This window comes from Cynara cardunculus (assembly GCF_001531365.2).
Source record: "Cynara cardunculus var. scolymus isolate 2C chromosome LG 12, CcrdV1, whole genome shotgun sequence".
NCBI lineage: Eukaryota > Viridiplantae > Streptophyta > Magnoliopsida > Asterales > Asteraceae > Cynara > Cynara cardunculus.
This window is the reverse complement of record NC_037539.1, coordinates 1,791,430-1,818,493: the sequence shown is the minus strand read 5'-3', so window position 1 is coordinate 1,818,493 and position 27,064 is coordinate 1,791,430. Positions and strand designations below refer to the sequence as shown.

The following is a 27,064-nucleotide window of genomic DNA, read 5'->3' as shown; positions in this document are numbered from 1 at the left end:
ATTCTGGTTGGTCGGGTTTGGGTTTAGTTATAATGCAAAATATATATATATATATATATATATATAACCGATTTTGATGATGAATTCAATCAATTTAGAGGATTGATAAATCGATAATATGCTTAGAAATTAGAAGAAACACGATCGACTAAGATTTTTATAACTTTTAAAAGATAATTAGATAGATAAGTATATTTATATAATATTTAAAATATATATGTATATATATTTCGGATTTTCGGACGGATCAGGTGGCCAAAAATCAAAACTAACCCGAACTTAAATTTTCTCAAAAAGTCAGTTTTCAGATTTTCGGGACATTCGGGTTTTACATAAATACATTGTTTTTGGTTTGGGTTGGGATTTCAAATAATTCGGGTCTTACACACTCCTAATAATCACATGTGATTTTCCATTAACGGTCAACAAAGGGAATTTAGGTACTCTTCTTGTATAAACTTGACTTCAGGGGCTTAATGTGGCAAGTAGTAAAGTAGAGGGGCTAAATTCAAACAAAGAAAGGGACCAGCGAGGAAGCCGGTCCAACACAAATCCCGTCGACGCCATTACTGATACCGAAACCTTGAAATACATCCATCATAGTGGGGAGGAGCCGCTTCCTTACACATAACCAGAATCGCCTGAATCATCGTCGGTTTTTCCCTCCGATCCAACCTGGAGATCGAGAGAGAGACGGCAATCTTCCATCGCCGATCACCCCTCTCTCATCTCCAATTTCAACCGGAGGGATACATACTACTACTCACATCATAAAAATCTGCGTCTTTAATTTGCTAACTGTACATGTTCGTATGGTATACAGATAAATTTTTTGGATGCGAAGGTCGAATGCTCGTGTGGCAGAAGCAGTCGATCGCCCTCATATCAATAAAGAGAAGAAGAAAATGGATAACTCCATAAAGCTTAAATTTCGCCCTAATCAATCTCTGCGATCCACAAATCTCTTCTCCAGAAACCAAAAACAACCGCATCTTACCAAATCGAATATCTATATTATCGGATTCCTGACCTTTGTTTTTGTGTCTTCTTGTTATTTGTATTTTAATTCCCGTAATCCGGTACAGAAACGGTATCGAATCATCATTGATGGAGGGAGCACGGGGAGTCGGATTCATGTGTTTCAGTATGTGATTAAGGATGGAGCTCCTGTTTTTGATCTTAGTGGTAAGAAGGGGTTGGCTTCAATGAGGGTTAGCCCTGGATTATCTGCGTTTGCGGAGGATCCCAAGGGGGCGGGTGCGTCTGTGTTGGAGCTATTGGAGTTTGCAAGGGAGAGGATTCCAGGAGAGAAGTGGGGGGAAACAGAGGTCAGATTGATGGCGACGGCCGGGTTAAGGATGTTGGATTTGAGTGTACAAGAACGGATTCTAGAGTCTTGCAGGAATGTCTTGAGGACTTCTGGATTCGCCTTTCGCAATGATTGGGCTTCTGTTATTTCAGGTATGATGAAAACTGTATGTGGGATTTATGATTCTTGTAAAAGCTATTGGGGTTTTGAACACCAGAAAATAGGATAGAAAGCACAACGATTAATCAACCTAAGAACTTTGAAAACACACAAAACACAAAGATTTATGTGGTTTCACCACCAGTATGGTGATGTATGTCTATATGAAAGGAACTTTTATTGATTAGGAATATCCAAACACCAAAGAGAAATTACAAACCGAACACTAAATTGTGTATAATATGTCTGAATATTTTCTCTACTCAAACTAGGGCTTCTAAGCTCTCAATTTCGTTCTATATCCGATGGATCTCGAGGGGGGTATTTATAGTAATCCAGGTGGAATCCCAATTTGATCTTAATTCTAAAGTCTAAGAAAATCATAATTATCTTTGCACACGGCCAGGCTTAGTTAAGGTGCAGCCGTTCTTGAAGACCCAAAAGTATCTGTTCACGAAATAACACTACGCTTGCCCGTGGTTGATCATAAGGTGTGGGCGTGTCAGAACACCCAAAAGTTTTTGTTTTGCAAAGTAACATTATGCACCGTGCTTGAATATAATGTGCGGCCATGCCAGGAACTCGAGAATTTTCTGTTTTGCATATCATATCACAATTTTTCAACAAAAGCTTTTACATTCCATGGATTTACTTGAATCACCATTTTCGACTAGTATTTGCAGGTCTAGAATAATCTTTCCTTTGTGGTCTGTTTTAAGAGATGTGGATATGATGAAATTATGTGTATTTTGTCTGTATGATGGGACTTAAAAAGTATGCAAATTTTTCCCTTAGGTTCTGATGAGGGAGTATATGCATGGGTTGTGGCTAATTATGCTCTTGGAACTCTTGGAGATGATCCTCAGGAAACAACAGGGATAATTGAACTTGGTGGTGCTTCTGCTCAGGTTTTCGTTCTTCTTCTTCTTTTTGTTTATCTTTGTAATGATACATTATTTGTGTTATGATTATTGTTTCCTGAAAAGAGTCTTTTAGATGCTATAATATAGCAAGAAAGAATATATCGTTAGTACATAAAGACGTTCAAATCTAAAAGGCTCAAATCTGTAGATTGTGTGGTTATCTTGTGTTATAGTTGGGTGATAATTGTAGAGTTGAAAGTTTTGATTGAATTCTACATGGTGCATCACTTGTTGGTTGTACAATAAAGCTAGTGGCATATATATTGGCACATTTGAACGGTATGATTGGGATGAAGATTCTTGGTGATATGAACCATTTGAAAAATAAACGTATTTCTTTTGTAGAAGATCCTTTACGAGATCAATTTGGATTGACCTCAGTTTGGTTATAACTGTAGTTCGAGGACCATATGTGGATGGGAATTGTTTTTAGAAGACAGCTACTTATGAATCTTTATTTTCCTGGTTTATGGCCTGTTTGTTAGCAGCTTAATGAGCTTAATGGGACTTACAACTTATTGGATTAGCTACACATTACTGTTTGGTAGTGGCTTGGTGATATAGAAAGTAGCTTATTTAGTAAGCTTCTAGGGGGAAGGTTTATTGGGAAGGTTTATTGGAAAGATTTATGCAGAAAGCCAAGTTTCTTCAAATCTGCCACTCTCAGTTAAAAAACACTATTCTTCCATCTATGAAAAAACCATCCCAAACAAATACCTTCCTGATCTATACAGACAAATTAATCCACACATACATATTTATCCATAAAGGAGTTGATGAAAGACCAACCACACAACCCCTTACACACATTATGTCGAGTTTGGGTTCAAACTAATCAATTGGTACAAATAACTCGTGGAAGATTGACTGTGCTAACTGCTAGTTTCCAAATATGAGATATTGATCCTAGTCACTATGGGTGTCTTTTGTCTAAATGATGCATTTGAAGGAATAATGCAATTATGCATATTAAATATGGAAGTGTTCAGAATTGGCTAAATATACAATGGTGACATGTTGTGACTGTTAAAAGTTCAGAAGTATATTACCTAATCTGATTGTGACTAGAATCACTGCACTAAAATTTTCAGGTAACCTTTTTCTCAAGTGCAGCAATTCCCCCTGAATTTTCACAGACGGTAAAGTTTGGAAATGTCAGTTATAGTCTTTACAGCCACAGCTTGCTCGAGTTTGGTCAGGTAAACATCTTTTACCTGTGTTCATTTGAATTTAATATGCAGTGTATTGGTCAGGTAAACAGCTTACTCTTTTTGATTGATTACAATGTGCCTTCTTTGCAGAATGTTGCATTTGACTTGATTCGTTGGTCAATGTTCGCAAAAGGTTCTAATCCAGGTTGGTATATGTGTTTTTTATCTCCTACGTAGGTTTTGTTTGTTAGTAGCTTAGTGAGCTTAATGGGACTCATAGCTTATTCAGTCAGCTATACATGACTGTTTGGTAGTGGCTTAATGATATAGAAAGTGGCTTATTCAGTAAGCTTCTAGGGGAGCTTTACGCAGAAATCCAAGTTTTTTTTTTCCAAACTTGTCCCTCCTAATTAAAAAACACGCCCCTTCCATTTATAAAAAAACCGTCTTAAACAAAAACCTTCTCAATCTATTCTGACAGATTAATCCACACAGACAACTTTATCCATACAGGTTTTAATGGAACACCAATCAAACAGCCTCTATATAGACAGATAGTTGCATTGTTGCTTCTACGTTCTTTCGTAATTCTCTCATTGTGTTCTGATGTATAAATTCAATGTTTAAAAATTGTACAACAATCTTTATGGGCTTGCTCGCCGTTCATATTTGTGGCACACATTGCTCTTCTTTCTAGAATTTTAACAAATTTCAGTTTATGTTTTTTCAGAATCCTTTGGTAACAAGGAACCAGTTGATCCATGTTCACCAAAAGGATATAAACACAATGCGATGATCGGGAATTACACTCCTGGTTCTTTTGTTGAAATGAATGAACAATCATCCGTTCTACATTCAAGTGGCAACTTCTCTGAGTGCCGATCTGCCTCTTTAACGCTGTTGCAGAAAGGCAAAGGTACATGTTTATTTATTTATATATATATATATAGAGAGAGAGAGAGAGAGAGATTAAGGATCGTGTGAGAATAGGACTTAAGGCGGGAAGTGTAAGAAGGGATTTGGACCCTTGATCACTTTTAATCTCAAATCTATCCATGAATTGCGCTTTAGAAGGGAATCGGTCCCGTGCTTCTCATTAGTGTTGATCTAGTGGAACTCTTCAATTAGGATTGATCCAAGGTGGAGATTCCTTCTTACCTTCTCACTGTAACTCATTCTCACCGGAACCCAACCCTATATATAGGACGATAATCAAATGAGAACCACAAAAAGGTTACAAACCTATAAGAACCGATATAAAAATATCTTTTTACATTAGTTTTTTGATCAAAAGCTATAATTTAACATATTGTTTCACATATGTTTGTGTTCACCTTATGAAAAAAATTGCATATGAAACTTTTTTTTAATTCACTTAGTGAAACAAAAAATACACATAAAAAATATTCATATGGTGAATCAGATACATGTGAAACTATCACATTATGAAAAAGCAATATCTTAAATCCTAGCATTTGATGAAAAAAATCATGTAACAATGGTTCTCACGGGGTTTGTAACTTTTTTGTGGTTCTCATTTGATTCAACCCCTATATATATACACACACACATATAAATAGCGTAACACATCCTGTTGTCGATTACCCTCATTTATTGTCTGTTGTTATGATAAACAGAGGATTGCACCTATGACCAATGCTACATTGGCTCGACGTTTATGCCCAAGCTTGAAGGAAAATTTTTGGCGACGGAGAATTTCTTCCATACATCTAAGGTTACTCTAATATTCCTATTTATTCATTTTGTGGGTCCCATGTCAAGGAAACGGGACCCACAATCATATCTTCAATGTTAAATGGCGAAAAATGAACAAACCCTCATCTCTTAGGTGCGTTGGTATCCAGACAGATAGGACAGGACATAACAACTATTCAATGTTTGGTAACACAGAAATGGACATGACAGAACAAATAAAATGACCAATTTACCCTTAATGAGTTGTTTATATATTGTGATTAATTTATGTAATTTGTTAAATTATAATAAAATAAATATTTTTTATAACAAAATATATCATTAGAAAGTTTTCGTCAAGATGATTAAAATGACACGAAAATAAAAAGTTTATGTAGTTTTCAATTTTTATTTTATACCTTTTCTATATTATTATTATTATTTTTTATTTATCAATATTTAATAAATTACATAAATTAATCAAAATATAGAAACTGTATAAAAATTAATATTTTGAGGACTGTAAAACGAAAGTTTAGAGAGCATGAAATACAATAAATTAAATGTAAGAGGGACACGTATTTCATGTTTTAGAAGAGATTGGGTTTTATTTTGTAGTTATATTGGTAAAATGTAGGTCTATTCCACCTTGTTCCATGGGGTGCAGGTGGATTACTCCCGTTCTACTCTGTTCCACATAAAAGTCCTACCAAATGTGGAACAATGATCCATGTTTTGTCCAATCCAACATACCAAACGCACCCCTATCAATATCATGAATGGTGTTTTGAAATTTGGTGATGTTTGTGGTTTGTTTTGTTGCAGTTCTTTGGGCTGTCACCAAGAACATTTCTTTCAGAGCTGATGGTGGCTGGAAAAAAGTTTTGTGAAGATGATTGGTCAAAGTTAAAGAGGAAATACCCAACATTTAAGGATGAAGATTTGCATCGTTACTGCTTCTCATCAGCATATATCATTGCTTTACTTCATGACAGCCTTGGAATTGCACTCGATGATAAAAGGTAACATTTCAATCAGAGCTTGTTCTCCATATATATAGAGGGAAGTTCCGTTAGGAACCCGTACAGCACTCCATGTGTTCGTAGATGAATATTCATCATGAATGTGTTACTCATGACAAATATGGAGGTGCTATTCATGATGAATCACAATTTCATAATAAATATGTTACAACATTCATGATGAATAACACATTTATATTACCGATGAGTATGCCATGTGTCACACTCTGGGTAGTCCCCAGGTTCCTAATCAATTTTAGGTTCCTAAGGGTATATATGGTACCTAGACAGGACAATACAGAATAGGATAGAATAGGACATGACAGTTGTTTAGCGCTTGGTAAGATAGGACTGGATCAGGACTGATAAAATGATCAATTTACCTCTAATGAGTTGTTTATATCTTCTCTATATCTTGATTAATATATTTAATTTATTAAATTATAACAAAATAACTTTTTTTATAATAAAATGTATCAGTAGAAAGTTTTTGTCAAGACGATTAAACTGACACCAAAATATGAAGAATTGATAAAATGTGAAAAGTGAGACGTATTTAATGTTTTAGCAGAGAATTATGTTTTGTTTTGAGGGTATATTGGTAAAACATAGGCTTGTTCCACCTTGTTTCATGGGATGGCGGTGGAACACGCCCGTTCCACTTTGTCCTACCAAACATGATCCATGTTCTGTTCTGTATTGTCCAGTTTACCATATGCACCTAATGGAACCTGCCCATATATCTATATATGAAGTATAAAAATGGGGAGTGTTTTGATGGGATGGTGGGTTGAACAGGATTCGATACGCTAATCAGGTGAGCGACATTCCACTGGATTGGGCATTGGGCGCCTTCATCTCACAAATCATGAGCGAGTTAGATGTGGGGCAATTGTACCCAGTGAAATCAATACTGGGCGTGGACTCTTGGACGTTAGCGTTTGTGATATTTTTGTTGATCGGTGCTGCATATTTTGGGTCGAAATGGAGGAATCCCCCGAATGTAAAGACAATATACGATCTAGAGAAAGGGAAGTATATAGTTACCCGAATAGGTAGACACTCATAATACACGTTTGTTTTCTTCTTGTCGATGAATTAGATATAGTTGAATACGATATGGAGAGAGAGATGTCGTATTTGCATTGCAGCAGAAGATAGTGAGTACCGGAAAACCGATGTAATTTAGCAGAAATGTTACTGTCAATTTTTTGTTATATATTGTTGGGTTAGGGGTTGTTTGGTAGATGCAGAATGATTAAATCGTGATACCACGGGGTGCTTGATTTTTGAAATGCATCATCACACTTTGTCTCAATATTTTGATGTTGGTGTATATTTGGAAAATATGCTTCATTTTGTTGGTTGTATGTTTTGTTATCGTTATGCAATCCAAAAAATGATTCAACTCGGGCTTTGGGGAAGTCTAGTTTGAAAAAGTCGAAATTTTCAAGCTCGGTCCTTTCTTTCACTCATTGAAAATGGGTTTGGGAGTCCCGAACCCATATCTACGATGGACCACAATATCTAGAGTCGGACCCACATTGAATGAAACGTGTCATCGTTTTATGGTTCCGTCATAAGGGGAAAATTTACGTTTATGAATGTGCCAAAACTGAAATGTTAACACAAGACTTTAATTTGTGAGATGGTAAATGCTTATGTCATTGTACAAAAGGCTTGGGTTCAAGTCCCATTGTTGTCAAATTTGTTACTTTTAGCTTAAATTTTGTTGTCTTTTTAATTAACTCTTCAGTTTTAAAAATATACGTAGACCCAATTTAAAAAAAAAATCTGAATATCTTTGAAAATATTACATTTGACTAACTATAATAAAGGACTACCGAAAGATAGGGCTTCCCGGAGAATTTTGTTCGTCGGGCCTGTTTTTTGCTCCTAGAGGTGCTGGTGTGAATCCAGTTCGTGACGACCAACGAGTGAGATTAACTACCAAGAAGGGGCGCTTCAGGAGACTGATAGTTGACAGGTAGGTCAAGCTGCCTACACCTGTCTGGTATGATCATTTAGCGGCTCTTTCTGTCTTCCACTTGTCACGAAAAATTATGCCTTGGAGAATAAATGACCGAAAGATCAAACTCCAATGCACTCCTGGAAACTAGAATGACGTCACGCCAATTTGTTGCTACTACAGTTCCAAGTGACTAATAATATAATCTATCATTATTGGTTTGAATTCTGTAACAATGGTTAGTGATGTATTGTTACAAATATTTAATTTTATATAATCCACTTTGTTTGAAAAAATTAATTTAATGGAAATCCAACAAAATGGGTGAGTATAAAGAGACCAATTCATCAACTACATTGAAAGAGACATGTTAAAGAACCAACCTACTTGTACATTTACAAAGTTAATATGTCAAAATGGAGCATCTTGTTGTTTTCATTTAAAATACCTAATTTACCCTCCAATTAAGTAATATTTATTTTGCTTAAATCAAAGAATAAAAATAAAACAAAATTGGTTTTTAAAATAAAAGGCTTTGAATCTTTTTTATGTATTTATAAATTATAGGATTTTTATATATTAACTTTAAAGTTGGTCAATTTGAATCCTCTCATATATATATATATATATATATATATATATATAGAGAGAGAGAGAGAGAGAGAGATAGAGTTCGTTTCAAATACAACTCATCACATTTGTACAACTAATTCAACCCAATAAATTGAGAGATTTATGGAAATAATGAGTCTATTTATTATGATTTGAATATTTATGGAAGATGAATATGGTTTATTAAGTATGATCAATACTTTATATTAGAAAATAATCAAAACTTCCATGAAATCACATATTAATCAAATGAAATTGACGGTTGAGATTGTGTTGTATTGGTTGCACAAATGTCAAATGTTGTATAATAACCAACCTCTCTCTCTCCCCCCTCTCTCTCTCTCTCTCTCTCTCTCTATATATATATATATATATATAAGGTTTTTTTAACTGTTAACTTTAAAGTTTTATTAGAAGTATTTACAAAAAAAAATTACAGAAGGTTTTGAATTTTATCTGAAAAGAAACATAAATTTATCTATCTTATATGATTAAATATACCCTTTATTGTAAAACTTGACTCGATAATTATGTATAAGTAGGAAACCCACAAATTCTAAAATGAAGATCAAAAGTCAAAATCTTTAAAAAGAAATTACATTCACTTCAACAGCTTTTTCATTTTGGATATTACAATATCAATTATGTTATTAAAATATTCAATACAGTTAATAAAATATTATTTATCTTTTCTAAATATTTAATTTCAAGAATTCGAATAAAAATCATTGCTTTCATAAATAAATTATTTTTTAAGAGTTCTCTAAATTTTGAAGAATTTTATCATCTCTCTCCTACTTTTTCAATTCTGAAGAAAGTTTTGAAAATTTTGTTAAAATAAATACACGTCAAAATCTCCATTTTAAATAATCTTTAAATGAAGGATGTAGTTATTATATTTGTAATTTTAACAAAATAACCAATAAAAAATGTCATCACCTAACTATTTTTCATTTTAATAAATACAATAATAATTAAGGGGGTGTTTGGGATTGCTTATAAAAAACAACTTATTGTATGACATCGGTAATAAGCACTTACGAGTATTTGAATAAACAGCTTATATCGGTGTCAAACCAGTAATAAGAAGTTTTTGAAAAAGTTAAACCATTTTAACTTATTATAAGTTAATAATGACTTTTGTAAAAGGAAAAAAAAACATAAGTTGTATCTCAACAGGTTATTTAAAAATAAATCAAAATGGAAGATGAAACTTCAAGATCTTGAAAAACAAGAACACATTCAACTTCCGTAAATTCTTTATTTTAAAGATTATAATATTGATTATATTATTAAAATAATTTATTCATCTGATAAAATATTGTTTATCTCTCTGAAAATTTAGTTTCAAAGTTTATATTAAAAAAAACAGATTTCTCTCATTGTAATCATTTTTAGAAACTTCTTCAAATTTATAGAATTTCATCATCTCTCTTATACTTTCTCTATTTTACGGTTGCGGTTTTAAAGAAAACTATTGGAGCAAAAAACATGCATAAGAACGTCTCCAACGGTTTCTTGAAAACATAAATTTTACGGATTTTTACGCTAACAGATATCTCATAACTTTCTCCAAAATAGAGAAAGTAGAAGAGAACCATTGAAATTAAATGTATATGAGAGATAAATACTATTTATATTATATTATAAAGCATTTGACAAAAACTCTTAAAAACTATTTTTTATGTGTAAAGTACTGTTTATTAATCCATATTACTTAAAACTTAAGATTACAAGTAGATTGTGCGTAAGTACAACTTATTAAAGCTCCATATCTGAATTCGTGTAACTAACTTCAGATAAACATAATCAAATATATGATAAACATCTCATTTTAAATATAAAAAATCTAAAATATAATTAAGATAATCATTGAGTTCTAACAAAACACTTAATTATTATCTTTATAAAATGTTATATTATCTATACTATATTATAAAAATTTGACAAAAACTCTTAAAACCATTTTTTATGCATAAAGTACTGTATATTGATGCATATTACTTAAAATTCAAGATTACAACTAATTATGTATAAGTACAACTTATTAAAGCTCAATGTTTGAATTCATGTAACTAACTACGGATAAACATAATCAAATAGAGGATAAAATCCCATTTTAAAATATAAAAAATCTAAAATATAATTAGGATAATTATCAAGTTATAACAAAATAATTAATTATTATTTTTATAAGAAAACTATATTATTAAACCAAATACAAATTATTTCGTTATTGAACCTAAATTAAATTATAATAAAAAAATTGAGTTAAAAAATTATACAAGATATGAGGAATTTTAGATATTAAGTTTGATACTAATATCGATATATTTTTGTCAAATTTTGATTTTAATATTTCAATTTATTTTTTGTATCTGTCGATATAACATGGTTTTATGCGGTTTTGAGAGAGTGATAATATTTTTATTTTTGAATAAAACATAAATTTGAAGATATCATAATTAAAAATTTGAAAAAAATAAATTGATATCAGTATGAAAAAAACTATTTAAAAATTCTAGTTTTTTTGTACATTTATCTAATTCAATTTTTTTATTATAATTTAATTTAAATTTAATAATGAAACAATTTATTTTTAGTTTAATAATATAACATTTTATAAAGATAATAATTAAGTATTCTGTTAGAACTCAATGATTATCCTAATTATATTTTAGATTTTTTATATTCAAAATGAGATGTATATCCCGTATTTGATTATGTTTATCTATATTTAGTTACACAAATTCAAAAATGAAGCTTTAATAAGTTGTACTTATGCACAATTTACTTGTAATCTTGAATTTTAAATAATATGCATCAATAAACAGTACTTTATGCATAAAAAATGGTTTTTAAGAGTTTTTGTCAAATACTTTATAATATAATATAGATAAATAAGCTTGTTTTATATGTTGTGTCTTAAATAATATTAGCTTATATGGTATGCATTACCAATACTTCTAAAAACTTGTCAAAAAACAATCATAACTCTAAGCATTTTAAAATGAGTTAAGTTTTATAAATTCGAACAAATTCAATTATTATAAGCCAGAAAAATCTTCTCTAGAAAAAAAAATTCAGAAATTTTTGCATCCTGCTGCATTGCAACGGGTAGAAAACTAGTGTGTGTGNATAAAAAATAATTTTTAAAATTTTTTATCAAATATTTTATGATATAAAATAGATTTTAATAAATAATATTTTTGAAATATTAATTGGAAAAGGGAGTGGGTCAAAAGTCAGCTGTCATAAAAGTTGCAGCCGTTAGAAACAAATGCCCTAACGTCTCCAAAAGCGTTAATTTAGGGGAAACCAAAATCTTACCTTTTTTTTCCCCAATATATAAATCAATCGATCTTCCCCTAAATTCTTTCACCCATTTGCTTTCAAAACAACGCGGTTTTGAGCAAATCGGACAACAACAACAACAACAACACTGTTAAAACAGAGAAATAAAACAACCCAACAAAAAAGCTCTCCCCACCTCCATTTCTTTGGCCGGCAATCGCTTCTGATTCCCTGCCATCATCTCACATTTTCTTTCTTTCATCCTTAGGTAATGCATCTATTCCTTTTGATCGATTCGTATATATGGTTTCTGTATTGGTATTGATTTCAATTTGGTGGAATTGGATGACACCCTTTTAATTGGGCTTCTAGGGTTTTGTTTTGTATACGTCGATCGTGGTCAAAATCGACATGTGGGATTGTTTTAGTTTTATGTTTTAATTCGGTCATGGCGTTTTGTTATCACGATTAGATTTTGTTTGAGGTTGATTAAAATTGGTATCTGGTGTTGGTTTTCATGATGATATTGGTCTGCATTTATATGGTTTGTGTAATTTTATGCTTAATGATCGATCCCCTTTTCCATTTTCGATTCTGAATTTAAGCAATGGCATATGGGATTTAATTATTTATGCTTATTATCCTTCAGATTATATGGGTTTCGCCTATTTCCAAGAATTTACTAGTTTTTCTATTCATGTTTTTTGGGGGTTTATGAAAATAAAGAAGATTAAGATATGGATTTTGAGTTTTTATGTTTTTTTACCCAAAAGTTTTTAAATTTAAGAGGTTTAATGACCATTTGGAATTCGATATTCTGAAATTGGTATACGGGGTGTTATGATCATGTGAGTTTTAGCGAAAAGAATGGTGTTTGCTTTTGTTTCTTTTCTTATACAGAGGTTTGAGTTCTAACTAAATGGGTGATCACTTGGTTCTGGATGTAAATCTGGTGAAGCCTGTGGGCGGAGAAAACGTAAAAAAGACCGAGGAGATGGTGGGCCCCTCATCTTCCACAGACGTAGCTCGTGCAGTGGATGAAAACGGGGCCTTGGATGATGAAGAAGCGCCTCTATTAACAATAGCAGAGTGTCGTATTTGCCAAGAGGAAGATTCAATCGATAAATTGGAGACACCATGTGCTTGCAATGGTAGTCTTAAGGTAATCCATTTCCGGATATATTTTTTTATAGTATACACGTGCTTTAGAGTAGGAGGTACAAGATCAGATTAGAACCATATGTATTTCTGAGAACCATGAGAACCAGTATATGCGTTGATGCATATGCACTATATGAACTTCAACTAGTATATGCATCAATGCGAGTGGCGAAAGATCGTGTGAGAAGGAGAGTTAAGGTTAGAAGCGTAAGAAGGGATCTGGACCCTTGATCACCTTTAATCTCAAGCCCACCCATGAATCGCGCTTGATATGGGGATTGATCCGATGCATCTCGGTGCATCTCATCCTAATGTGCATCCAAGGGTGGAGATCGTGTTTTACGCTTCTCACCTTAACTCTCCTTCTCACCGATGCCTAACCTTAATGTGAATATACACACACACACATAGAGAGGGAGAGAGGGAGGTTCAAGGAAAACCCCAAAAAATGAAAAACTGAGGAACACCCTAGTAACCATTCATTTGTACTGTATGCACATGTGCATACAAGTAATTGAAGTTGTTTCTTGGTTTTTATGCACGTGTGCATGCTCTGCGTACGAAACAAGTTACTTGTATGCACATGTGCATACTGTACATATGAACTGTACCAGGGTGTTCCTCAGTTTTTCTTTTTATCGTGGTTTTCTCCTGAACCTGACCGATATATACGTGTGTATATACACATAGTAGATATGCATTGATGACACATTTGACAAAATACTATCTTGATAGTGTATATGCATCAATACATAGTAGATATGCATTGATGAATATACACATTTAACTCCTTTGTGTCCACATCTTTGTCTTTTTTGTGATTAAGTTTGATGTTTGTGCAGTATGCTCACAGGAAGTGTGTTCAACATTGGTGCAATGAAAAGGGTGACATCACTTGTGAGATATGCCACCAAGTATGCTACTACTACTATTATCAAAATTCTCAAATTTTAACCTTTTCAATTTAAGGTCCCCATGACAATTAGACTGGGACAGGATATGACTGAGTGAGAGAAAAATGTAGTTTTTTTCCCACTAAATAGGTAGAACAAAAATCGGGGAGATGGGTCAAGATAGTTAAATTACTAAATTACCCATGTCAAAATAAAACCTTAAAACTTTTCTCAATTCTTTCACCTGTCCAGCTGTCTTGTCTGGTCTTGTCCTGTATGCTTACCAAACGCACCCTCAGGGACAAGTTGTCTAATTTATGTATCTATTTTCCCGGATATTTGTTCATATGATGATTCCTTATGCAGCCTTATCAACCTGGCTATATTGCTCCTCCTCCCCGACCTCGCTTGGAAGAGACCACCATTGATATCGGGTAATCCATTATTCTCTTTCTCGAATAAGAATCTATGTTAATATCATATTTTTTTATGACTAGTTGTGTACCCGTGCAATGCGGCGGGAGCCATTAATTTTAACGATTTGGAAGTTCCACTGGTTTTATAAAATAAGATTTAACGATGATATAGGTTACACTTGGTCTTTACATATTAATACAATTTGAATAAATAAGAGTTATGGTTCCAATTACAGACTATCGATGAAAAAAATTGTATGACAGTTTAATATTCAATATATTTAAAATCCAACATATTTAAACAACTCCACAAATGTATTTGATTTACACCAAGAGCAAAGAACCAAGAAACGTGAGTTTTAAGATAAACACTCAAAAACAATAAAAAAAACTACAAATTTGACAGATCATAAGCCATGAAAAGACAAAAAAAGATGGGTTTTAGAATGAAATTTCAACTGTTTACCCTCTTTTTTGCCTAGAAACTCATATTAAGGTTGAATTAATACATGTATATATATATATATATATATTCAAAAAACCCAAAAACATATTATACAGTGCAATTTGGACAGCCTAACCGCAAAATATATAGTATATATATAAATAAATAACTATAAAAGTATAAATCGTAAATATTAAAAATATTTTTTCACAGTATATATAATATATAATAATATAATTAAGTCAAAAAGTATTCAATATTGGACTCATTTCGAAGGTATTAACGAGACGATTATAATGATGTAACTTGTTAAAATAAAAATGTATTTTTTAAACATATTTTAATTGATATACGATTATTTATGTTAATTTGATAAATGTTTAAAATGAAACATTTAAAAGTAAAAGACGTAAAGTAAATTAATTAATTAATTATAGGGGTATAAAATGTAAATTTAAAATTATAATTTTAAAAAAATTGGTTGTGAGAGGGTGAGCTTATGTGAGGAGAGGAGGGGGTGAAAAAGTTAGTATAAAGGTTATTTTGGTCATTTATAATTTTAAGACTTTAAGACTTTTACTAAATTTGCTTAATAAGATAGTATAGATATAGATAATCTAAATTGTTTTGAATCTTTATCAGGGGAGGATGGCAAATCTCAGGAACGCCAATGGATTTGAACGACCCACGTCTCTTGGCAATTGCTGAAGCTGAACGCCAATTTCTGGAAGCCGAATACGAGGATTACAATGCATCAAATGCCAGTGGAGCTGCATTTTGTCGTTCAGCTGTTTTAATTGTAAGTCTTGGGAGCCATATTTATGTAACAGGATTTCACAAGATGGAAATTGAATGATGAAAAAGTAATTGATTTTGGTGCACTAGAGAGAGATTAAAACTTGCGACGACTTCTAATGTTTTGCAGTTAATGGCTCTTTTGCTACTACGACATGCGGTAATTGTGCCGGATTCTGACGGAGATGGAGATGAAGATGCATCTACTTTCTTGACCGTAAGTATATATGGTTTGAGAAAACACACACACACACACACACACACACATATATATATATATATATATATATATATGAACTTAGGTTTTGGGGAAAACCACAAAAAATGGAATACTGAGGAACTCCCTAATAACCATTGCATATGTTCGATATGCATGTGTGCATAAAACTAATTGAAGATGTTTCCTGGTTTTTATGTATGTGTGTATTTTATGCACATGTGCATACATACATTACTTTTATGCACGTGCGCTTATCGTACAAATGAATGAATGGTTATTAAGGTTGGATTTAGGGGAAAATCGCAACAAAACGAAAAACTGAGGAACGCCTTAATAACCATTCATCTGTATAGTATGCATACGTGTATACAAGTAATTTTTCCGGTATGGACACGTGCATAGAACCAGGAAACATCTTTAAATACGTGTATGCACATCTGCATACCATACAGATGAATGGTTATTAGGGTGTTCCTCAGTTTCTCTCTCTCTCTCTCTCTCTCTATATATATATATATATATATATATATATTCTCATTGAAATATGTCTGATTGATTATGGTTGTTTGGCAGCTTTTCTTGCTTCGGGTTGCTGGGTTTCTTCTGCCGTGCTACATCATGGCCTGGGCCATCAGCATCTTGCAGCGTCGAAGGCAAAGACAGGTTTGTCTCCACACTTTTCTTTCTATTAAGCAAAAAGGCAAAAAGCTCCAAGCTTTTGATCAAATTTGAGTCCTTTAAGTTTAGGGTTTATGGTTTATGGAATTCCTAATTCCATTCTTGGTCCCCTTCCCTAATTTATTGGCCTAAATCATCAGCCACAAACACCTTTCCGTTCATCGCGTGGGACGCTCGGGTATTCTGCTAAACTGCATTGTTTGTTTGTTTATAACAGGAGGCGGCAGCATTGGCGGCATCACAGATTGCATTTGTATTGCAAAGAAGAGGCTTGCACTTTGCCATAGCACAAGCCCCGGCCCCGGCTGCCGTTGCGATTCCGGTCGTGACTCCACAGGAGAATAATGTTTGATTTTGATTGAAATACCAAAAAGGGGAGGAAAATATAAACAACTCTATTGCCTGTTGTAACAGTTTGCTCATATGACTTTCCAAACAGTCTTTGTTTTGTGATGTGTACAGAGAAATGAGAATTATTTGTGATGAAGCTTTTTATTTTAAATTTCATGAATCTTTCAACATCTTTTATACACCAAAATCAGTTGCCCGTATTCCATCAAACGGTTTCGAAAACGATCAAGAATTCTAGGAGAAAACGACAATAGGAGCTTGTTTTTCGTTGATTCAAGGTAAAGATACGAAACCGAGTCTTGTTATTTTTATGTCAATGGCTTCGTTTCTTAGGGCAATCGAACCGAAAATTTAGTTTAGGCTCTATGGGTATAAGTATTTATCTTGTTTAGGCCATGGCCGCCATTCCGAGACAATAACGTGAGAGGGTACTTTTTGGGTAAAAAGTTGAATACTGAAAACCTCCACTGGTGCCTCATATGGAACTTGCCTTCAAGTAGGGATGTACAAAAAATCGTCAACCCCGTCCAACCCAACCCGCCAACAACTCAACCAAACACAACCCGTCAAAACGCTGAACTGTTAATCATGAGGGTTGGAAATGGGTTTGCTTAGCTCAACCCAACCCAACCTAGACCAACCCGCTCCACCAACCCACCGTTGATATATATTATTTCGATAATAGGGGGACATTCAAGGGATAAATGGGTAGGTCCAATCTCAACTACAAATCAAAGTTTAAATTGAAAAATTAATAATTTTAAATAATAGTATTTTATGTGTATTCTTATCTCTCCTCTTCCTTCAACATGAACATTCCACTAAAATAACTACCGGCTACATACGATACATCAATTAAGATCATTCTCCCTCTATATACCCACTTACGTCCATTGTGATACTCATCGTATACACCTTATGATACTCTGAGATACACTCTAAACAACAAAAACACAAATGTGATACAAAGGAAACAACGGAACATGTTCAAAATAACACACTGTGGAGAGTTATGGAGGGATTAATTGGTTAGACATGTTCTAAAGATAGACCAGCGTTTGGTTCACACAATGTTTTCTAAAGAAGTGTCTGTCAAAGGAATTCACGGATGATTAGGGGCTTCAAAATCTGATTTCTTCACATCAAATCGACAATTTAAGGTTAGTTTTTCACGCTTAAGTTCAATTCTTTGTTATATTTAATGATTAGAATGGTTTTGAAGTTGATTTTTAGGTCACACAAAAAGGAAACTAAAGGTTGCCATTGGAGGAGAGCAGTGTGTATGTGTATTCAGCCCTAATTGAGTCTCAATGTGATATATCTTTATTTTGAAACATTAGAACCTAAAGCCCTACAAAGAATGGGACAAAAATAGGTGTTCTAAACCTTATTAGTTTTTCTGTATTTTTATGTATTGAATATAAATATTGTAGCTTTAACTACTTTGTTTCAACATTTGCAACTTTTATTCGTTGCAAATAAAACATTACATGTGTTATCTAAAAACTCAAAAAGGATTATGGCGGATTCATTGACGTGCCCGATTCTGCTTGGATAGCTTGCAACTTCACTTACTTTATGGCCTTGCCGCCATTCAATCCCCGTCGTTCCATTTTAGCTCACCTCCAACCGGAAGACCATTTCGTGTCCTAAGGAGGAAGGGGGGTGTTTGAATTAAATATGAACAAAATGATAAAGTTGTCATCTATGTAACTTGAAGTTGATACAAAACCAATACTAATTGAAAAAAGTTGGTACCACATATAGTTGATTGGTGCACCAATATAAGATTTTGTGTACCAATTATAATTGATTGATATGTCATATGCAATATAAGATTTTGTGTATCAATTATAATCGGTTGATATACAATGTTGAGGAGAAAAAAACTTGATACCATATCAAGTTCACCCCTATAAATAAGTTATTAAATAGATGATGCAAAAATACGATTAGAGATGACCAAAAATCGGTCTGGCGTGACCCCAAATCGATCACTGTGCTAGAATTGCTTTGTGTGACCGAACCCGGTCCCGACCAAAAACCCATGGCCTGGTCTATATGTTTTGTAACTGGTCCTTACTACTTAAAACCGGTCCGAGATGGGCCCAAACTGGTCCCAAATTTTTTTTTTTCAAAAATCAATTTTGAACGTAAAGAAGTTTGTGTTTGAAGATTTTATCTTATAGATAATGTCTTATTGAAATACACATTAAAATATCTAACTGGGTCGTTCAAACATGCTTTAAAAATATTTTTGAAAATATTTCTGCACAAAAATGTTATAGATGTTTTTATAATTATGATTTTTACGATTTAGTATTTTAACACTTACAAAAACTTGAAAAACTTCAACTTTCTTTGAAGTTTTTGGTAAAATGAACTTGAAAATGTTGTAAAAACCTATTTTTTTTTATTAAATAAATCGGACCTATATATAACTGGTCCCATGTCATAAATTTTCTAGAAAAATACAACCTATTAATAACTGTTGGACGGGGTCCCGGTCCCTACCGGTCATGGTCGGTCCTGGACCTGGTTCTCCGTTGGTTTCGGGCCAAATCAGGCCCATTTGATCGGTTAAAGACGATTGGATGAAAATTTTAAACTAAGCCCATTGAGTTAGGCCCAACATATTATTGAGGCCCAAATAATCTTAAACCTAGGGCATCCTTCATATACATCTCATCGTTCTCCCAGCTTCCTTCTCTTCCAGCCTCCCCTCAAAATCACACAGAGAACTGTCGGCCGGAAAAATGGTGCAACGGCTCACTTACCGTAAACGGCACAGTTACGCCACCAAATCGAATCAACATCGGGTTGTTAAAACCCCTGGTAACTTTCTTTATTTTACGTGCTCTATGACCATAATTCTAGCATTGGAGGAGTAATCACTTGAATGTTCTGATTTAGGATTTATGATTGAATTTATTTTTTCATGAAATTTTACATTTGATTGTTGTTGTCTGTTTGTGTCGCTAGAAGTTTTATATGGTTATTTGGTGTTTTTGATAGGTGGTAAGCTAGTATATCAGACTACCAAGAAGAGGGCAAGTGGACCGAAATGCCCTGTTACTGGAAAGAGAATCCAAGGGGTATGTATGTTTGTCTTAGTTTAATGTGGCTTATTAGTGTGTGTGTGTATATATATATATATATATATATATATATGTATATATGTGTGTGTGTGTGTGTGTGTGTTTTACCAGATTAAAATCGTGCTAGCACTTGTTAATTTTTAGTTAGATTTGCATAATAATTACAATCGTTTACTGCCGCTTCAAAATGTTAACCATTGTAGCCTGTTTGTAAATCTAAATTCTTGGTTATGTGTACCATTTTAAGGGGCTGTGTTGATTAATATGTCTGAATAGATTGGTAAGTTTTTGTTTGGGACCTTTTTTTCTTAGATGGAATGAGTGTGCTCTTTTACGAGCATATTAAGTAGAAGAATTTGATGTAGAGTTCCATTTTATTGATTCTAGACTAGTCAAAATTCTTAACATCATGCCTGGTTAAAGTCCTTCTGAAGGCCAGATAACTGAATTAGTAATATTTTGGTGTTTTTTTGAAAAAATGTTTGGAATTTTCAATTTCTATGTAGTGTGTGATTGTATTATGTATGAGTGTTTCCATTTTTGACATTCTCCTATGGATCCTTACATGAATTAAGCCCTGTAGGCTGTAGGTGTATTCTGAAGATGGTTGGGGATTGTAAGCCATTGTTTACAAGTTTATTGTTGTGCAACTGCTAGTGAATGTGAGACATTTGGTGGATGTTGACTGTTTGGATCCTTTTCTACGATTCATTTTCAAATGGGTGTGAGAAAATGAAGCTAAAAGAATGGACTATTATGTTATTATGATGATGATTATCATATTCTACAAATGGAAGATAAATTTCATTATCTACTTGGACTTAACTTCTTTATGGTCTTATAAGTTATAACATGAAGAGAGGTGTTTATATTATCACTACTGATATTTGTTATTAAATCAAAAACCTAAAGAGGGAGAATACTCTGATTTCTTCTTCTAACTAACAGTAGCAATTATGGTAAATAAAGAGGTAAGAGTTTGAGATATAGCACCTCAGTTTATCGTGGTTTGGTCTTCTTGTCCTGCATTCACTACTTGAGTTCTTTTTCCAAACAACTTCTTTCATGCACAAATGCTATTAAACTTCCACAAACAAATGCAAGATACAAGTTTTCTGTGCTTGTCATCAAGAAGGAACAAGTGAATATTTCTAATTGATTGCTCTGTAAAAGGCTAATGCAAAGTGTTTATGAAATAGTGGTTGTTAAACTAGACAATCATTTTCAGCAAGGATGTTTATAGAGTTTTCAGCTTTATAATAAAGAGATGTTCCCATTTTTCATAAGTTGTCAAACTTAGAACCTTTCTCCATTAAATTGTTGTAGCAATCAGTACTGAGAACCATTGTTGTCTAGTTTTTTACTTTGTAGGTACTTTTGTTTTTGGCATTCATTGTGAAATGAATTTTTGCTCATCAGTCTCTTAGCTTCAATTTCTTCCAAATGATATATGATTGCTGTAATTGAACTTTGGAAAATTGTTACTACTAAATGGGCTTTTCTTACACTGTTTAATGATCCATTATTTGTGTTTGAAATAGGCTATATACTTGGGAATATATGTAAATGAGTTTGTTTTTCTTTTTTATTGTATGAATATCTGTAAATACAAATGCAATTGCCTTACCAGCTATAAACTCAGTTGCTGTTTTGTTGGTTTTTCATCAAGTCTTGTATGAATAAAGTTGTCTGTGTGGATTAATCTGTCTGTATAGATTGGGAAGGTTTTTGTTTAGAAGACTTTTTATGTAGATGGAAAGAACTTGCATTTTTAACTAGGAGGTGCTGTTTTGGAGAAAAACTTGGCTTTCTGCATAAAGCTTCCCCTTAAAAGCTTTATGAATAATCCACTTTTTATATCATTAAGTGCCAGACAATCATTAAGCTGCTAGCACAGTTCCTTAGTCTTATAAAATGCGATCATTGACCACACATGTCATTTATGCAGATTCCTCATTTAAGACCTGCTGAATACAAAAGGTCAAGATTATCTAGGAACAGGAGAACCGTCAATCGTGCTTATGGAGGTGTTCTTTCTGCAGGTGCCGTAAGGGAAAGGTATTTCCTTCGCACAGTCTTTAGTTTTTCAGTTTTGTATTTGCGCAATTCATTGTTTTGGGGGTTCATAGTTACTGAACTTATTTGTTGGATTCTTGTTTAGAATCATTAGGGCCTTTCTGGTTGAAGAACAAAAGATTGTGAAGAAGGTGTTGAAGATCCAAAAGGCAAAAGAAAAGACTGCCTCCAAGAGTTAGATGTCGAGGTCGAGGACTCTGCAACCCTCACGAGAGTAATTTTGGGTACAGCCGGCACTATGAAGTGTGAATTAGATTTTATGGTGTCAAGATCTTCGATCTGTAATCGGGTAAGCGGGTTGTTTTTAAGTTTGGTTACGTTTACTTCATCTACAATCAAAACTTGTTAACTTTATTAGGTTTTTGTTTGGTGTTTAATGGTTTTCTGAATTCTGTTCTGGATTCTTTTGGTATTGCATTTACTCTGAAATCAGCTTATCCTAAATTCAAGTTCCAATTTTGAAAACACTCATGGAGACATACATCGTATATATATAGATTTAGGGGAAAACTGCAAAAAAATGAAACTACTGATGAATGATTACATTTCTTAGTTTTTCATTTTTTGGGAGTTTTCCCAATATATATTATGGTTGGTTGAGAACATAGACAAAAATTTATACATAAGAATTGTTAGTGTTAGAAAAGTGCCATATGTCCTCAAAGTACATGAGGTCAATGATATGTTCTTGACGAAATTCGTATAGTTTTCTGGTGGTTCAACTCTACATAAACCTTGTTATTTCGGTGTCACTTTAGTTGTTTTGACAAAAAATTTATGATGATATTTTTATTATTTTATTTATAATTTTACAAAGTACATTAATTGATCAAAAAATATAACCAATTCATTAAGAGTAAATTGGTCATTTTATCTGTTCTATCATGTTCAGTTCTGTCTCACCAAACGCTGAACAATTGTTTTGTCATATCCAATTCTGTCTTACCAAACATATGTTTAAGGTTTTTGAGTTGTAAATTATGTGTGATGAAAAATCTGAAGTGAAAAATCAAAATTGTGCATCTTATGCATTTGAAAAAGAAAATATCTTATAAGTGAGATATGTTTATATGACACTTCTTAAAAATATCTCACATTTTATTTTGAAAATGTCGTTAAAAACTAGTTAGGATGTACAGATACATTCTAACATCTTATTGAAATACTTTTACATATGACATACAAATTGCAAGGGGGGGCCTGTTAGATTTTGAATGGGGTCTCATGCACGCCCTCAATCTTATTTTGCAAGGAAAAAAAACATTATGGGTACCCATTGACTGGAAATTGATGGGTGCTCTTACATATTAGAAAATACAATGAAAATCAACAAAAAAAAAACCAAAGAAGTCTTTCGAAATCAACAAAAAGAACAGAAAATGTCTCTCAAAATCAACCGAAAAAGACCTCGAAATCAGCCGAAAAACATAAAAAGTTCCGCAAAATCGTGGAATTCAGCTAAAAACACATCGAACGACTTTACATGCATTTGATCCACCTTAGAAATGCCTCCGCTCGAAAAGATATTGGGTTCGTCACTGCACAATTGTTTGACCTTATAAATCTAAGGCATTTAGACATACTTGATGTCATTTAAAATCAATTTGTTGCGGTACATCCTTATTTCCCTCTTTGTAGCGGGTGAGGGTGGGGGTGAGGGTGTAAACGAACCAATCGAATGAAGACTTGTTCGTGGTCATTCGTTTAACTTAAACAAACAAACACAAACATTAAATGAACGGAATTTTTTGTGTTCTTCATTCGTTAAGAAAATGTGTTTATTCGTGTTCGTTTATTAACGTAAATGAACGAACATAAACATATAAACGAACAAACACGAATATCTGAAAAGCAACCATCATTATTCATCATTTTGTTCCCAAAAAATAAATAATAAAATGAAAAACGATAAATAGGAGAGATCATGTCTAAAAAATGATAGATTTTAGGAAACATGATACTTTCCTTGATTTTAGAATTTGATAAGCAAAATCTTATCATCCCATGTGAAATCTATTAAATGATATATAAATTTAGATTTGAAATCAAAATCTAGGATTCTCTTAAAATCATTATATTTAATCTTATAAACTTAAACAAGATTTTAACTAAATCCATTATGTTTTAACGAGCATAAAACTATTTTTTCAACAAGTCAAAAGATCATGGATCTCAGGGACTATGAAGGACCCGAGAGGTTTTATGTATCCGCTCAACTGACTTTTGTAATTAGAACGTTTTTTTGGTGGTACGAAAAATGCAAACCTTAAACTGTGAAATGTGCTCCACGAGATATGAAAATACAAGAAATATCAACCAAAAAACCAAAAAAAAATACCTCAAAATCCCTTGAAATCAACCAAAAAATCAAAAAAAAAAAAATCTTCCAAAATCAACTAAAAAATCGGAAAAATCTGTTGAAATCAACCAAAAAAACTGGAAAAAAAAATCCTCGGAAATGGTAGAATTCAGCTAAAAACACATCGGACTTACACCTAAACCGTAGTCTTCTGTCTTGCTCAAAAGGTCGATTCCATTCGAAAATATAGATCTTACTCCCAAATCAAGACAATTGACTTTTCATTGAATCAAATCGTACCGACTTTTCAAAAGAATCAAAACTGTAACTTTACAGACCTTTCATTCACCTTACAAAAAACACCCATGACCCACTCTAACACATATCCTAGATCCACATTATTAGATTTAATTAAAACCATATTTAAAAACCTATATAACTTTATATTTGTTGGAAAGATGATGAAAGTAGCAAGGTTCTAAAAGAAAAAAAAGGGTAATATTTTTTGAGGGGACAAAGTTGTAAAAAGTGTTAAGAAGCATATGCACATGCAAATTGGCTATCTTTACCAACTCAATCACTCTATCCATCTTCACAACTCTTTCCCTATTTATACACCAAATGGCCCCCCTCCTCTTCATCACCCCCATACTTCTTCTACACCACTTTTCCCACTTCATAAAACCACCACTATTTGTTCTCAAAATCCTCTTTTGATCATAAATTCTTGCAAAAAAACCTCCCTTTTATCATAATTTCTTGCAAGAAAGGAAATCCTTTCTTTTTTGGTGGGTATTGGTTTGCTTGCTATATAAAGAGTTAAGATGATGGAATCAGAGAAAAGGGTTTCTTTATTTGGAGACAATGTGGATCTCATAGATGCGTCGTTCTCGACGTACCTAAACGACAATGCGACGATGCTTAAACTTACTCAACCGTTGCAAGTCAACGCGAAAAAGAAGGTGGAAGATGGAGAAATCGGGATTTTTGGGGCCGAAAAGTACTTCAAGGGTGCCATGGATGAACAACTTCCAAGAACTCCTAAGCTCATCCAGCCTGCAAACGTGAACCCACAAGCGAAAGATGAAGACCCGGCTAAACCGAAAGGTGAATCGGGTACTCGGAGTGTTCGGTCTGAATCGAGTTGGAACAGTCGGAGCGGTTTGTTGGTTAATAACGGTGGGAATCAAAGAGTTCATAGGTCTAGAAGGGAGAAAAGTAGCACGGTTAAAAGCTTACTGGCCTCCCTTGGTTGCAACTGTAACGATAAGGCTTCGGTTACGATCACCGAAAACCGGGTTCATGTTGTGAAACCACCAGCGAAATCCAGTGATTTTGACGACAAGAAAAGAGATGATTGTTTCGCTTTTCCGGTGTTGAATGCTCGTGTGGCGGTTAAAGCCGCTATACCCGAAGATGCCGAAGGGGACGTTACTCGCATTAAAGCAAGGCGGAACTCTTCAGAGGTTTTCAGTTCTCCGATTTTGGAGAACAGGAAGAAATCTTTTAGCTTGGAGAGGAAACTAACCATGTTGAACTGGGATGGAGTGACTCCGAGAGCCGAAAACATCGGTATTTCGAATAACGCGGAGGGCAACGATGCAGCTAGTGATGCAAGCTCAGATTTATTCGAGATCGAGACCTTCTCAACTAACGGGAATAACTCGTTTCTTGCTCGACAAGTTTCGAACGGGAGGTCAAGCAACGCAACGCTCCCGAACGGGTACGCCTCGAGCGAGGCAAGCATTGCATGGAGTGTCGTTACAGCCAGCGTCACCGGTTTCTCGATCATATCCGATTACGAGGATACGAGGGCATTCAAGACTCATAACATGGAGAGGATGATCAAAGGTACCAGTATTCTTTCCGGGTGTAACAGTCATAAATCAGTGAGAGTTGCCGGTGAACACTTGGTGGTAAGCGGCGGTGATAAGGCGGGCGTTACGGTCGGCAACACCACGAAAGAGCGGTGCCGGTTGGATTCTGTTGTGCCGGTTGTGAAGTTCCAGGCGGAGACCAAGCCAATGAGTTCACATTCTCCACGTGCTTCACACCACTTGTACATTCAACAGCAATAGAGAGTTGTACATTTGTGTGTCCACATATCAGTTGGATTGTTGATAGATTTTATTCCCAAAGTAAAATGTGTTACGCAGATATTTCAGTTGAAGATGAGTTTCATTATGATGGCATAAATGATGGAAATCGAATAAAATAGTCAATCTTATGCCTTATTAATCAAATTTATTTTTTAGTCGCATTTCAGTCTTTTATCAAAATAGTCAATTTATATACAAATGTTTAACGCATTTGTGTAAAGATGGATTTCGGGAAGGAAAAAAAATCCTTACCTAAAATATATATACATTTTCATTTTTTTCAATCTGAAAATCGAGTTTACGTAAATGCGTAAGACATTTACGTAAACTCTTGCTAAAATGGAAATTCAATTGAAACTAAAAAGTGAAGTTGGTCGGAAGGATTGACTATTTTGGTCA

General features: G+C 33.6%; 4 protein-coding genes across 6 annotated transcripts; all 4 read left to right on the top strand.

Annotated features, from left to right (window-relative positions):
* The first annotated feature begins 610 nt into the window (after window positions 1-610).
* Window positions 611-7,577, top strand: LOC112523319 (probable apyrase 6). 2 transcript variants are annotated; one of them, XM_025132872.1, is made up of 8 exons: window positions 611-1,461; window positions 2,264-2,376; window positions 3,483-3,590; window positions 3,693-3,747; window positions 4,273-4,458; window positions 5,180-5,277; window positions 6,063-6,259; window positions 7,058-7,577. In XM_025132872.1, exons 1-8 carry the CDS (start codon window positions 837-839, stop codon window positions 7,326-7,328), a joined length of 1,653 nt encoding a protein of 550 aa, XP_024988640.1. In that variant the 5' UTR covers window positions 611-836; the 3' UTR covers window positions 7,329-7,577. The 2 variants fall into 2 exon arrangements, with proteins under 2 accessions (XP_024988640.1, XP_024988639.1); XM_025132871.1 differs by having other exon boundaries at window positions 4,258-4,458.
* A 4,630-nt stretch (window positions 7,578-12,207) lies between these two features.
* On the top strand, window positions 12,208-17,248 carry LOC112522753. Of its 2 annotated transcripts, none has more exons than XM_025132055.1 (8): window positions 12,208-12,402; window positions 13,093-13,296; window positions 14,138-14,209; window positions 14,555-14,622; window positions 15,692-15,848; window positions 15,975-16,061; window positions 16,638-16,727; window positions 16,960-17,248. In XM_025132055.1, the coding sequence occupies exons 2-8, from the start codon at window positions 13,129-13,131 to the stop codon at window positions 17,092-17,094; spliced, it is 777 nt and encodes a 258-aa protein (XP_024987823.1). In that variant the 5' UTR covers window positions 12,208-12,402; window positions 13,093-13,128; the 3' UTR covers window positions 17,095-17,248. The 2 variants fall into 2 exon arrangements, with proteins under 2 accessions (XP_024987823.1, XP_024987822.1); XM_025132054.1 differs by having other exon boundaries at window positions 13,035-13,296.
* Window positions 17,249-19,792: 2,544 nt separating this feature from the next.
* LOC112522896 (60S ribosomal protein L34) lies at window positions 19,793-22,720 on the top strand. Its single transcript, XM_025132224.1, has 4 exons — window positions 19,793-19,928; window positions 20,109-20,188; window positions 22,140-22,249; window positions 22,353-22,720. The coding sequence occupies exons 1-4, from the start codon at window positions 19,850-19,852 to the stop codon at window positions 22,444-22,446; spliced, it is 363 nt and encodes a 120-aa protein (XP_024987992.1). The 5' UTR covers window positions 19,793-19,849; the 3' UTR covers window positions 22,447-22,720.
* Window positions 22,721-25,390: 2,670 nt separating this feature from the next.
* LOC112523582 (protein PHYTOCHROME KINASE SUBSTRATE 2-like) lies at window positions 25,391-26,734 on the top strand. Its single transcript, XM_025133248.1, has one exon. It carries the CDS (start codon window positions 25,391-25,393, stop codon window positions 26,642-26,644), a length of 1,254 nt encoding a protein of 417 aa, XP_024989016.1. The 3' UTR covers window positions 26,645-26,734.
* Window positions 26,735-27,064: the final 330 nt, after the last annotated feature.